Source organism: Neolamprologus brichardi, chromosome 2, assembly GCF_056152115.1.
Source record: "Neolamprologus brichardi isolate AB-2024 chromosome 2, ASM5615211v1, whole genome shotgun sequence".
NCBI lineage: Eukaryota > Metazoa > Chordata > Actinopteri > Cichliformes > Cichlidae > Neolamprologus > Neolamprologus brichardi.
In genome coordinates this window covers 6,979,464-6,993,494 of record NC_142105.1, presented here as the reverse complement: position 1 = coordinate 6,993,494, position 14,031 = coordinate 6,979,464, and the positions used below count along the sequence as shown (strand labels likewise).

Below are 14,031 nucleotides of genomic sequence, written 5' to 3'. Positions count from 1 at the left end.
CTGGAAAAAGAAATTGCGTTGATGAAAGTGGGAGCTTCAGTGGTCCAGCTCTGTAAATCCTTGACACATTTCTAGAACCCAGTGCTTTATCCTAAGCTTAAAATCAACAACAGATAAGCCATTTCTGTGTGATTCCTCTTTGATCTAGAGGCCCTTTTCCCCCACCCCTTCAAGGAGGGGAGGGTTTGTCAGCTTCCTGTTAAGACCCCCAACCCCCACTCTGGATTTGGGGTTTGGAGACCCTGGAGGCAGATGAGGGAGGAGTGCAGGACCCCTGCCAAACAGATGCCCTCAATCTTTCCATTGGGCTTGATTCGATCACTGTAATAGGCTGACTGTAAACAGTCAGTAATGCAATTATTTGAAGTATTTCAAAGGAACTTAATGCAAATATTCTATCATCTATTTTGATGAGCAACTATTGATTTAAACAGTGGGGTGGGAATCTGTTCTGCTGTGATTGCACCTCTAGAAAGGTTAGATGCAGCACTACTGTCTGTCACATATCACTTTTTAAGGGTTTGAATATGCTGTTCATAAAAACAAGGGGAGGGATTTGAGTCATTTTAGTTCAATATCAAGTTTTCTGCACATATTGCACACCTTAGAATTTCAGCTTTGAGATAAATGGTTCAGTTGTAAAGTATTTTTTTGCAAGAGACAGGGAGGACAGGGTAGAAGAGAGAGGAACGTGAGGTCAGCTCCTTTATAGAGGTAATCAGAGTTGTCTTCCTGTCTATTCTTCTTCTATTCACAGCCTGGCTTTGGTTCACAAAATGAAACTGGACACCGAGGTTTTTGTTATGGGTTTACAGCTCAAGAGCACAAGAAACAAACAAGCCAGCAGAGAGAGAGAGAAAAGGGCCGCTTTTTACCTGAAGTTGTGGCATGACTATAAAACTGCCACTAAAATTAGAAAAGGAGTTTACAAAAAAAACACAAGTTGATTTTTTTTTCTCAGATTTGTTCCTTTAAAAAAATATAATAACCAAGTGGTTTAGGCTTGTGTTGAAACGAATTAAACTAGTTTGTGAGGTTAAACAATTGAAGAGCACAACCACAGTGGAAAAAGAGCCAGCGTTGTGGGTACATGTTGTGTCTCATATTGGGAAACTACCTAAATTGTACCCAGGGGGTTGAGGGGTGGGAGGGATTTGTAGTGTTTGATAAGGTTTCCACACTTTTAAATAATGTCATTGAAATATCAAAAAAAAAAAAAAAATTAAAGCAAAGGAAACAGCCTGACAAAACTCCGGGCTCTATGAGTGTAAACCCATCAGCACCTGTTTATTTCCTAAATTTCCCTAAGACCTGCTCAAACAATCGTTTCAAACATCAAAATGATGTGTCTGCATCAAATATTTATAATATACTATTAGTGGATGTTGTTGCAGATGTAAAGCAAATATGAGAGAACAGTCTTTGCTCATTACCTATCCTTCTTGAACTTGAGCGCAGGGGGAGCTGGACAGTCCCAGGAGGAAGAGGCTGTCTGTTAATCCCTGTGTTTTAACACTCACTTTTATTTGCTGTGTCAGAGTGTAAACCACTGGTTACTGCTTGCTTTAGTAGATTTTCATCTTCTTCAGACTAGAACTGGATATTTCTAAGAAACGGGATCAAAACCTGCCTGATCCCAAGTTCCACAAAGATCAAAACATCTCAGCAAGCTCACCTGTTGGTCGACCACACAGCAGCCTCAAAGGTCCACTGATAGTGTAGGAGATTAAAGCCTATCTCTGGAGTGGTTCATAAGGGTGGGAGGGGGGGGGGGGGGGGGGTCATTGGGAAAGGAAGGAGGAAGAGGCTTTTTAAGGGTCAAAGGGTGAACATCCGGCAACTGGGAGGTTAACCATCGTATTGCTGATGGAATGGAAGCTTTAGGGGGGAGGGGGGAGGGACAAGGGGGCTGCAACTTCCACTCAGTGACTGGTTGACTGATGAAAAAAAAAATGAAAGTCCCTCATGACCCCCACCCTATTGCCCCCCAGCCGAGTAGAGCCGGACGGGACTAAAGCCCCCCATTGTTGTGCCCTCATACAGGATCACCAAGGTCCTGGCAGTATGAGAGGCATGGGGGGTTGGGTAAAGGATGGGGCTGTGGGAGGGGATGAATGGTGTGTGTGTGTGGGGTGTGGGGGTTGTCCCGCCAGCTCAAATACAATCGTGTGATAGGACTTGGCCCTATCTAATCAAGGGCAGAAGGTCACTTCCGAACAACTGGGCAATAAAAGATTATTTCCAGCCACATAACAGAGGAGCCGTTGAGGGGAGGGGGGGGGACAGAGGGGGGGAAGAGAGGCTGTCTGTGACGAGAGGAAGTGAATTGAAAAAAGCCAGCAGACGGGAACCATCTGTCTGGATGCAGTCTAATCTTGAAAAAAAGGGAGAGAAAGAAGGGGGGAGGGAAGGGTGGATAAAGAAAGAGCAAGCTTCCTCTTCTTCCTTGCAGAAAACTACGCACAAATCTATTTATCTTTCAAACTATGTACTTGATGTTCATGTGTGATGTTTTTTGTTGGCCTTCTTTTGAGCTATCAAAGGGGAAAAACAGAACAAACGTGCTTGTAGGGGGCCTGGAATGCAACACACAAGATTGTCCCCTGGGGCTGTAAAAAGAGAAACAAGGGTGTGATCTTTTATTTGTGGAGGTGATTTTTATGTAAGGCAGGTTCTGATCTTCATCATTCTTGTCTGTTGCTGTCATTTTCACATATCCCTGGCTATAAACTACAGTCTTTTGATTATCTCTTGAATCGCTGTGAGCACATTCGGGGATCAGATCTAATGACTGTTGACAACTGCTGTTTCTAACAACAGTCTCCAATAAGAGCAACAGCGAGACAAACACCCTGCTGATTTAATTAGTGAGCGGAATACAAAATCACAAGTGAGTCTATTGGGGCCTGTGAGAACTGGCAAAGGCTTTTGCGCTAACTTTGCAAACACTTGGAATACTGATGAGTCAATAGGAACCATTGATCAAGAGCAAGTCTGTAGCAAAAATTATGCCAACCATTAATTTCAAAAGGAGCTCACCAAAAGATTGCCAAGCGCATTACACTGTATTGATCCATCAGCCTCCTCCTTCATGGTAGACATCACTGTCTCCAGCTGGTCTTTGTCCATAAAATAGTAGACAAAGACAAGAGACAGGAAGGAGGCTCGGTTAAGAATGAGGCATCAGATGGCTTGTGATGCTGCACGGACACGTACTAAGTTAAAGGGGTGGGGGTTACATTAAGTTCCTGTGGGTGTGTGTATACCCAGAAGCAAATGCTTAAAAGGGCTCAAACCCCAATGAAACACATCCGTCTTCAATAGTCCAACACCTGATAAAACACTGGGTTGTACCTACAGGCCCTTTATAGCTCCCAATGAGGGAAGAGCCCGCTAAATAGGTGCTGCACTGGTCATCTGACCAACAGGAAACAGCATCTAAATATAGTTTTCCTTAGTGCCACACAATACAAAAGAGTCTTTCTTGCTAATTGGATTATTTTGGTTTAACTTTCCCAGAATTTAATACAGTTGTCACTGTGACTTATGATTTAATTTGAAACAGGGAATTAACATTTAAGTGTGCTGCTCAAAACAGGAAACTGTTTAGGGGACTATTTGTTTGGACAAAGTGATCCCATTTTAAAATGTTAACGTGTATTTTTAAAGTAATAGCCACAATCAAACAAAAGCCTATTTACTCTCGTTGCTTTGTGAATTTCAAATCTCCCAGGTGGATGTGTCATTTGGAAAATAAATGACCAAGCGCAACAAAGGGGTAAATGAGAAAATGTCGTATTGTCTGATCTTTCTGGACATATCCTAGATTTGCTTGGCACCATCATAGAGGTCAAGCAGGGTAACTGCAGTTATTTTATTAAGTAGAAGTCTCTTTTTCTGGCTTTTTAATATCTATCTGTTGGCTGAAAGGTTCACATCTTCAGCTTGGGGAATTTTAAGTTTTTGTGTGAGAAATTACTTCTTCCAAATCTTTTTTTTTAAATCACGTCAGCACTACATGGCAGTCAAAGCAAAAACATTGCTGCTTACTAAAATGTTTATATTTTGGAAAGGTTTTCATCTGACTGCAACAATATACTGTACTTTCCCTGTGTTTGGATACAGTAAACTCTAGTAATTCTGACTTTATCGGGACCTGCACTGAAATGTTTTATGGATACCTAATATCGTTCTTTTGTCATTTTAATCCTGCGGCGGCTGAGTGTGGATGTTGGAGCAGTTTCTAAAACACTTCAACCCTCTCACATGTCAATCCAGGACTCTGAGATCAACAAAAACCAAATATCTGAGGAGATAACTTCCATAAACTTTGGTCGTCATGCTGAAGTCCAAAAAACCTGCCTTCCCCTCCAACATCCACCACCCCCATATTTCCCTTGATTGCTAATTTCTATTTATATGCCATGAGGGGAAATAATGAAAACCAGATGAGCAGGCAGAGGAAAGCTGAAGCAAGCCTTTTGGTGATGAATGCTGCGGAGGAGGATGACTGTTTATAGAGTATATCCTGCTCCACTGTGACCATGCCGGCAGCAGTGCCCCGGCTAAGAAAAGGACTGTCCCAGTAGGATGTGTGGGTTGGAGCTTCCATCGTGACTCACTTGGTAGTCATGCATGTTTGCACTTGTATGGCCCCCAAAAAAACCCAAAGCTGCAGCTTGGGACCCGCCAAGCCTGACAACTCCAAATAGCATTACGTGGGTGTGTGGAGCAGCTAAATTTACTCTAAAACAAGTGCAAAGAAGGGGAGGAGGAGGAGGGGTGGTGGTTGTTACCATTTTTGCCATTGAATTACTTAATACTGACTCAGAATTCATGTCTTTTTTTTTTTCTTGATGGAGTGCTAGTCGTGTGACGAGTAAAATGTGACGCAGTTACGGAGCAGTTCACGTGGCAGGATGACTGAAAAGTGAAAGAAGCCATTCATGGGCCTTGAATGTTATTTTAGACACCTCAGCTGATTAGATCAGAGATTTAAGAGACGTGTTGCTGACTTAACAGAGCCAAGTTCTGAAAATGGTGGGAGTAGGATCTGTTGCCTTATTTGGCTTAGGCTGGAAAATATCAAGTAAACACTGTCTTCCTGTTCACCGCCTTCTGAATACAGTGTAGATCTTTTCCATCCCCCTCATCCATAGTGAGGAACGATAATGAAACCTGAAAAAAAAAGAGGCCTCCTATTGTATGCTATCATCTAAGGGCCAGGAGCAAACAGGGCTCAAATTGCAGCTGTGAAAGGTAACAGGAAATTGACAAATCGCTAATCCTAACTACTCAGAGCAACAAAAGGTACATTCCACCAAGAAAAGCCTGGTGAGTACTCACCACCAACTTGAAGGGATGTTTTGTGTTTTGTTTTTTCATGTAAACTGATGATTAAAATAAGACTGCATGCTAGTAAGTTTACTATTACTTTTCTCGTCTTTAAAGCGCTTAAATAATTATTCCTTAGAAGTGCCAGAGCTTTAACAGTGGGTTCTAGTTTACTTTAGCTGAAGACGTTTTAAATAATCCAAAGATCCAAGGCCTGCTGCAAACAGCAACCAAGGCCACTGCGATCACTTGTAGCTGATAATAGACACGGTTGTGTTGTTTTGTCGCCAGCGCTGCAGCTCTCCAAATTTAAACTGCTGTATATTTTTTCCTTTGTCCAAGAGAATTTCCTGTTCACCTTTTGTGTTTCCCCAGCTGCTGGTATTTGTGGCTGACCAACCAACTCTCAAAGTGATGATCTCATCCCTTGGGGGCCCGGAGGTGGAGAAGTGCGCGGGTGTCAGTGGTGGGGGTGGAGGGGTTCAGTGGACTTCCCACGTGATAAATTCACTGACAAAAAGAGCTGGCCAAATGGGGGACTGCGGGTCACAGTGGGGGCTGGATTGGCCCCTGTCATTGCCTTTAGTGCAGGAACCATGCCATAAAAGCCCAGCATTGATAGCCCCGGTTTATTATCTTTGAACAGGTGGCCCCGGCTACTCGTAATGACCGCTCTCATATCTGATGGCACACACTCTTGGGTTTGCAGCGCGGAGACCATTTGGGAGTTTGGGAACATCCCGATCTGGCTGCGTTAAAGCCCAGGGAATAAACTACAGTACATAGTTTTGTGGTGACTTGTTGGCGGGTGAGACGAGAGGGGGGTTTAGAGGGAGAGCTACTTCCTGTGAGCATAACTCACTCTGAAAACGTGGAGACTCTGTTGATGCTAGCAGCTTCGGGGCTAATCATGTCAATGACCTGTATTGTTTAGCTTTCAAGGTTACCGAGGAGAATCGCAGCAAAGAAGCCCTCCAAGAATGTAAACAGTCACATTTTGAGCTACAAGCTGTTTCTACTTGTAGCTTTAAAAAAAAAAAAACAGGAATTCCACACCCAGCGTGAACACACACACGCACACATGCATACACACATGGAACAGTGATTTGCTGTTCACCACCGAACTCCCAACTTAAGAAACAGACTCACATTCCCTTAAAAATCAGCCAGCGGCCATCCATCAGACTTAGTTACTGCTTCTCAGCAGGGCAATCAAGACACCAGACAGTGCTATTTTTTCATTAATTAATATATTTTCTGCGTTAAAGTTAACATAGTTTTCTTTTGTGCCACCCTTTAATTTTTCAGTAAGTATTTGATATTTTGTTATATTCAGACATGAGTAAATTTAAGACTGTCTCTTGCAATAAATATCATAAAATAATAGAGCTTCACATAATAAATATTTTTTTAACAAAAAAAATGTTTAACAGACATTTTTTTTTCTTTTAAAAAATAGCCAGAATTCCTCTTATGGATTTTTGAACATACAATTTACACAAGATAAAAGGAAAACAAAAAAAACATCGGAGAATATGCCACAGAATGTGTACGAAAGGTTCAGATGGGTGGAAGGAGAGAAACATATCCAAGTGGAGAATACTATGAGATGGATGTGCTTTCGTTAATGCAAAATGAGCATAGAAACCACGGTTTTAGTGTGGCAGCAACCAATAAACTCAAACATACCTGCTTGCTATGAATACCAGGTAACAGCTACATAATTGCCCTATAGTAGATCGTCCTTCACAGATTTGGTGAGAGGCAGATCCCACCGGGCACACAGACCCGGAGGAAAGTGCCTACCTAAAACGGAAGAAAAACTTTTTCATATATATATAAAAAATAGTGTTAATGAGGAGCTGAGGATAGACATAGAAACAGTTAAGGCAAACACTGGTCTGTAAAAACATGGTCCTGATCCAGAGAAAATAAAACTAAAAATAATCGAGTGGTTTTCGTTACTCCTTTGCTTAGCTCCTTAGGGTTCTGCAGCGAGGAGGGGAGGTGGATGGGAGGTGCTCAGAATGTCTGATAAACATTAATTTGTGACTATCATTATCATTGTCATCATAAGATCCGTTTCTAGAGTCTCCTGTGCACGGGCAATCACTGAGACCTTGGGAAGCGATCAGGAAGGCTTTTCCTGGGTCTGTGGGGCCCAGCTCTCCAGTTTACAATACACAGTGTTGGAGTTCTTGCAGCGACAGCCAGGTCTCTTAACCCGGTCATAGCAACCCTGGCATGCCTTCAGACACCCCTTGACAGGTGGGTAGCATAGCAGACAGGGGAAGAGTACCGACATTAATCCCATGCACAGGAAGCGAGAGCAGCAGTGGGAACGTGACAGTGAACAGGGGTGGTCAGCACATGAATCCCCCTCATCGTCATTGGAGCAGTGGTAGAAGATGCCCTTAACGAGGCACATACACGTGCCGTGCTCCAGTGCACTCTCAGCAGAGCAGAGGCACTGGCCGTTACACGCCAGACATGAAGGCAGGCTCCTGGGTGCCGTGCAGTCGGTGCACTTGCACTTCCCACAGCGCTCGCAGATGAACTGGTGCCCAGCAGCAGCCACCACCTCGTTGCCAGAGCCAGAAAAGTCTGATTTCCCTTTGCCCTGGGGCTTGAGTGGAGCCTCTAGTGGAGGCTGGTAAAATTGAGGTCCCTGCTGGGGCTGTAAAAGGGCCTTGGGCTTCGGCTGAGTCCGAACAGGCCGATCCACTCGGTGGTGATGCTGTAAGCTAATGCCAGGTCTGGTGGGGGGTGAGCGTGCCAAGAGTCCCTGCTCAGAGGAGGCACTGCTGTTGCTCCCTGAGCTGGCGGCGCTTCCTGTGCTAGTAGAGCGGCTGAGCCCTGGTGCCCGAGGCCCACCATACTGCTGTCCCCCAACCAACACACTGCCCCCAGCATGATGGTGGTGACCTGATGGCCGGTGCTCATAATTGTTGTTCACATTGACGAGGATGACCTCGTGAGTCCTCTCCTGCTTTTCATGGGGTCTGGAGACCATCCGGGGTGCAGGGGGCCTCCGAACCACTGAGGGTCCCTCGGTGTACTCGTTGCTAGAGCGGATGGCCTTGATTTGTTCCAGAGAGAAAATGCCGGCATGCTGGAACTCCCGCTCGTAATCCGACCTCTGCCGACTCTCTAGGGAAGGCTGCTGGATCACCACTAATGAACCGCCAGGGCCATGTTGACTTTGGAGCTCCATCTGGGGGAATCACCACTTCCGACATTCACCGTGGACATGCATCGGAAAACCTGCCAGACGGAGGGGGGGGGGGGAAGAGACAAGGAAGAGGCAGGAGATATGATCAGAAACAGTCAAGCAAAAAATAAAAATCCTTGTTCTAGGAAACACAGTCCTGATGGAAGAGGGGTTAACACAATCCCAAGTGTTTTTGGATTCAGAAATAATACTAATAAAAATCTAATACTAATATATCATTACAATCATTCTTGACCCATACCATAGCAGTTATTGCACAGCTATAACATAAGATGCTGAACAGTGATTATAAATTAATGACAAATAAGTAATCTGTGCAGGCTAGTTTAATATTTGCAGGTGTCTTTATAGTTAATCCAGACCAACTGTTTTCACCCTGTCAACATGACAATATGTCACTTTTGATCCCGTTAAGTGAGGCAACCCGGGAAAAAGTTGACTATTAACAAGACTTTTTGTACCTTCCTCCCCAACAGGCACACATCTAAACTTCAGCAGGCCCTACAAATACTTCCCCTGCTCATTTACATTTGTATGACTAGTTAACATTTAAATGCACCGCGGCGACGAAACGAGGACACGATCCAAGGGAACTAAATGAGCTGCCTCACTTAGTATTCTATTACTACATCAAAAAGGATTTCAGGGAAACGGGGACAAAAGTAGAGCTAGAAAACTAAGGTCAGATCAAGTTCCGACAAAATATAGACGGCAGTTAAAAAACGCTCGAAAGTCGTCAGATTAAAACCTTATTTAAGTGCCGAGAAGCCCCCAATTTTTGAAGTATATATATATATATATATATATATATATATATGTCGCATTTGTATTTATAGTAGGAATACGATTAGGAATTTGAACTTGAGTCTTTGGGGATGTTATTAAGCACAGCCGACCTGCAGGAGGCCGAAACTTACAGTTTACAAAAACATAAAGCTTAGGTGTCCCGTGAAGGGCTCCTTAAAACTATTGACGATTAAAAAATAAATAAAAACTACTACAATCAAAGCAGAAATATCGATTTTGCGGCTTTGCACATAAACAAACTCACGTTTCAACTATATTAAAAAATATTTTTCTACACATTTAATAGTCTATGCGTCAAATGGCGCACTTTAAATAGGATCATATGCACAGAACGCGCTCACATGAGAAGGCGTTGTTTGCAGTAATAAAAACAGGATCTTATAAAAACCACAGAGCCGGAGATCAAGAGACATTACAGGACGCGTCCGAATAGACGGGCAAAACTTATGAATGAAAACAACCGCCATGGGGGAGGGGTGTTTGTTACAGCACAGCCACGGAACAACACTGGCGTGGAAATCCATCAACTTCACCAAGTAGTCGCGATCTGTTCAACCCACAGCGGATTCTTTATTTCATGGCGAACACATGGAAAATAAGACGAAAAGTCTTTGCGCACAGCAAAACATTTGGACTTCATTGCTGCAGCGGCGCTTTCTAGGTAGCTACGTGCCCTACTATCGGGCAACAAATGCCCTAAAACCAAAGCAAAATGCGCAAAATAAGCGTAAAATCACTAAGAAGATGCATACCTATATGCAAGCATCCATAGCGTCGAATCCATCAACCAAATAATCTACCAAAACTCCATCCAAACGGAAGGGGCAATGTCCAGCTGTAGATTATGAGGTCTAATGCATAACATTCAGTCTGTTAATCCAAGTGCGAATGTATCCCTTTGCGTTATTCCCTTTTTATTTATTTTTTTCGGTTAAGTCGTACTGAAAAGTTCAGCGTGTGTTACGCGTGCATCTGTCCCAAGATAAAGTAAATCCACGGCGGAGCTCTGATGAAGAAGGCTGAGAGGGAAAAAATAAATAAATAAATACGCGCGAGCTTATATCCAAAAGTTTCTCCTCCTCGCGTATCTGCTGAGAATTGTATTTGAGTTCTGGCTGTTAGTTATTGTTGCGGGAAATCTGCGCTCTTGTGCAAAAGCGTCGTTATGTTGCAGACAGCGGTGCGCTCTCTTCTGCTCTGCGGGCCTGTTCAGCACTGATGAATGGGGGCTCAGGGCTTAGTGTTTGCTCGACAATCCAACTCCCATTGGCCAGCCACTCCGCTGAAAAAGGATACATCGCATCCGTTCCTGATTCATTGGGCAGATGTGGAAGGCCGGGCGATAGAGATGTGTGCACTGGTTAAGGTGGAACGGCTTTTTAAAAACGCAAACGTTGACTCAACGAGGGGGTTAGGGGAAGAAAAAAAATACTAGTTTCCGTTCTTGTGGGTTATGATTAATGGTGTGAATGAGGGTGATGTGACTAATAGTGACGTATTAAACGCCGTATTTATTTATAACACTGCTGAGTTGTCATTATTAAGACCATACACACGCATCAAAAGCAGGAAAGAAAACCACTTTACGTAGATTCAGAATTTCTGATTTATTTATTTATTTTTTGCCCATGTTTCAAAAATGTGCACCCAAATACCACGATGGTCCTTATAAGCTGAAAAATAAACCGCATATTGTTTCAAAAGGGGCATTTGATATATTTGTACTGGGCACAAAAAAAATATTTGTATAGGATTTTAGAGGAAATATGAGTAAGATTAACGACAACAACATCAAAGTTAATTATTATAGGGTTTGGATGAGAAATATAAGTTTAATAAATATGGTTAAATTGGGTTAAATCTTGCACATGTCAAGGAACCTCATACGACTAGAGAAAAGTTTGTTATAGAAATAAGAAAGAATCATATATTGAGTAAAAATAGCTCTTAAACTGCAGTTTCATCGTGTCTGTGTGTCTCTGTAGCTACCTGTTTACTGCTGTGAAATAGGGATCCATACACATCTAACTCATTAGTCTCTGTGAATTAAATACAGACTCGAGCCCAACCAGTTTCTTCCCACACAGCTGTGTCATTGTACAGACAACTCACAGAGGAAGCATCAACAGGATGTCCTCTGTCCTCTGTGGAATGTTCCCATTACGCACTAACTCGTGTCATCAGAGGAAACACAACGTGTGGCAATGAATGTTCAGTTTGTACGATTCTCTGATATGAAATCACTATCAGAGGAGTTCTGTGTTGATTTCTGTTTGGGCAGCGGTGGGGTGGGGATTTGCGGGGCAGTGTGCGCTGTAGCTTCAGACCACCTTAAGAAAAAAGCTGCCCTGCAGCCAGGGGGGAAAGGCTCCCCTCCTCACTCCTGCCACCCCCCTCTCCTCTGTTCCTGACTGTCTGGTTTGATTGGTGTCGCGGATGCGCTACATCCGGATCCATGAGAAAAGGAAGTTCAATACAAAGTCAATTTATCCTATTCAAATGGAAAAATCAATAGATGAATGACCCCCAGTGCCATTTCGGGTCAGCAAATGTTTAAAAAAGAATCGAACAAAAAGACCTGCGGAGTGTAAAAGTGACTCCGCGGTGCAATAATAACTTAGAGGTTGTTTTTTTTTATCAGGCCCGATGTAAAAATGTAGCTTCTTGATGATAAAGAAAGCCCTGGTAGACCGACAGATGGCCGCCTGGATCCCTGCTCTCAGTGGTCTGAAGTGCGGACGGAAATCTCACGATTACAGCAATTAGTTGATTTTCCATGGGTAGATGTGATGAATATACCAGCCCCGGCTGTTTTTTCTCCCCGTGGATGCGGAGCAGCGGTTCACCAAACTCGGGGTTTAGGAACCATCAGGGGTCCTTGTCTAATGCTGCTATTTAATTCCATAGATGACCATGTGCATATGGAATATTCTGATTAGAGGGCTCACACTGCCCACCAACTGTATAATCAGTTAGACAACGTTTTTACCAATTTAGATTTTATTGCAGCTTTACGCAACATGTCCTGAAAATGCAGAAAAACCTGCGATTTGACTGGAGGAGTTATTCAAAATCCAGAAGAGCCACAACTCATAAATTACACAAAGTGGCCCTGGAAACATGTAGGACGGACAGATTTATAGGTGAATGTTAAGCTACAACAAACCAGAGCATAGGAGGTATTTAAATCCAATCAGATCTATAAGACTGCACTGCTTTAACGTGATTTGGGACGTGTTAGTTTACGGGTTTTCTCAGCACGCCGATACTGCTGTAAATTCACGACTGGACGTCTTTAACAGTGCAAACTACCACACTGGCTCACCACTGTTATATGGGATTAAAACAAGGCAACCAAAGACAATAAGTGGATTGATGACAGTATGAATACATCATCATTTTTATTTGATCAAACATGACAGCACACCATATCCTTCAAAGTCAAAAAATAAAGCAATAGTGTCAACGCTGCAATAAAAACAGTCTTATTTTAAAGTCAGCGATTTACAACTGATGAGATTCTTTGGCCTAACGTTGTGGTTTGAAAACATTAAAACTGTGTAATGAAGCAGACTGGTACAGTTAACACATATACACAAGAAAATCCTAATTTTGACTTTTTCCATAGCTGTGTGGTCAGAAGAAACACAGGCCACTGTGTTGCTGCTGATAGCTGATATACGACTGGATGACAGAGTCAGGGATTCGGGGCTTCACAGTGTTCAGGGCACTTTCAAAGTGTCTGGCTTCGATGTGCCGAGCTTTGATGTCCTCTTGCAGGGCCAGGAGGGCAGCCTCTCTACATACTGCAGTTATCTGGGACAGGAAACAGACACAGTCAGGAAACAGACACAGTTACAGTCAGCAGTCAGGCAAAGCACTCCATCCACTGAGCACTACTGAATCATATGAGGGGGCACATTTAGATGCTGATCGATGTCATGATAGACTAGTCATGTAGGTTGATGTGCTTCAGTAACAGAGCAGCAATTTAGTAAGAAAATCACACCTCATATCTTTTATGTCATATAAAAGAAGAATCTGAGAGAGTGTTTAAGAAGAGTTTGAACAAAAACAAGATGAACACACAATTTGCAAAACAACAATGAACCATGGTGAGTTAATTTCATAAAATGTGCTTCACTGCAGTTCCCTGGTGTAGTTTTCCTTCTCAGTGCTTGTCCAACTTTTCTGATCTGCCATGTCTAAAATATAAATGCAGGCATTCTCCTGCAGCCTTGTTGCTACAGTACTGATGGAATTATGCAATGGCATGGAGGAGTGCTGCAGTCAGTGCAGGTGACCTTTGAGAGAGATTCTGCACACGCCAGAGGAGTGACTCACTTCCGAATTGGTGGCGATGGCTGATGAAGGCCAGGCACCTTTCCCAGCAGTGCCAGCCTCCTCCCTTTTGTAGAAGCATAGCTTTGTTCTCAGCCAGTGTGGCTTACACAACTCCCTCCAACTAGAAAAGCCTCGCAGGAAACTATTGCTGTACAACCACTGATAAGGTCTGGTGGGAGGTTAGTGGGACAGGTAGTCATGTGATCCTGGAGAGCTGTCTAATAATGAATGGCAAAACAAGGCATGTGTCCAGGGAAGAGACTGGCCACCCCCTTACAATTACAGTACGATGCATGCTGGGTGGTGTGCAAGTT

General features: G+C 43.3%; 2 protein-coding genes across 2 annotated transcripts in view; both read right to left on the bottom strand.

The window, feature by feature from the left end:
* Window positions 1–6,567: 6,567 nt before the first annotated feature.
* On the bottom strand, window positions 6,568–10,698 carry spry1 (sprouty homolog 1, antagonist of FGF signaling (Drosophila)). The gene is made up of 2 exons (XM_006798904.3): window positions 10,126–10,698; window positions 6,568–8,598 (listed from the first exon to the last, which is right to left on the bottom strand). The coding sequence occupies exon 2, from the start codon at window positions 8,546–8,548 to the stop codon at window positions 7,466–7,468; it is 1,083 nt and encodes a 360-aa protein (XP_006798967.1). The 5' UTR covers window positions 8,549–8,598; window positions 10,126–10,698; the 3' UTR covers window positions 6,568–7,465.
* Window positions 10,699–12,771: 2,073 nt separating this feature from the next.
* afg2a (AAA ATPase AFG2A) overlaps window positions 12,772–14,031 on the bottom strand; it is a 112,634-nt gene continuing 111,374 nt past the window's right edge. The window contains exon 17 of the mRNA XM_087846804.1: window positions 12,772–13,189. Within this exon, the coding sequence (XP_087702930.1) occupies window positions 13,010–13,189 (180 nt within the window). The 3' untranslated portion in view covers window positions 12,772–13,009. The remainder of the gene's footprint in view (window positions 13,190–14,031) is intronic.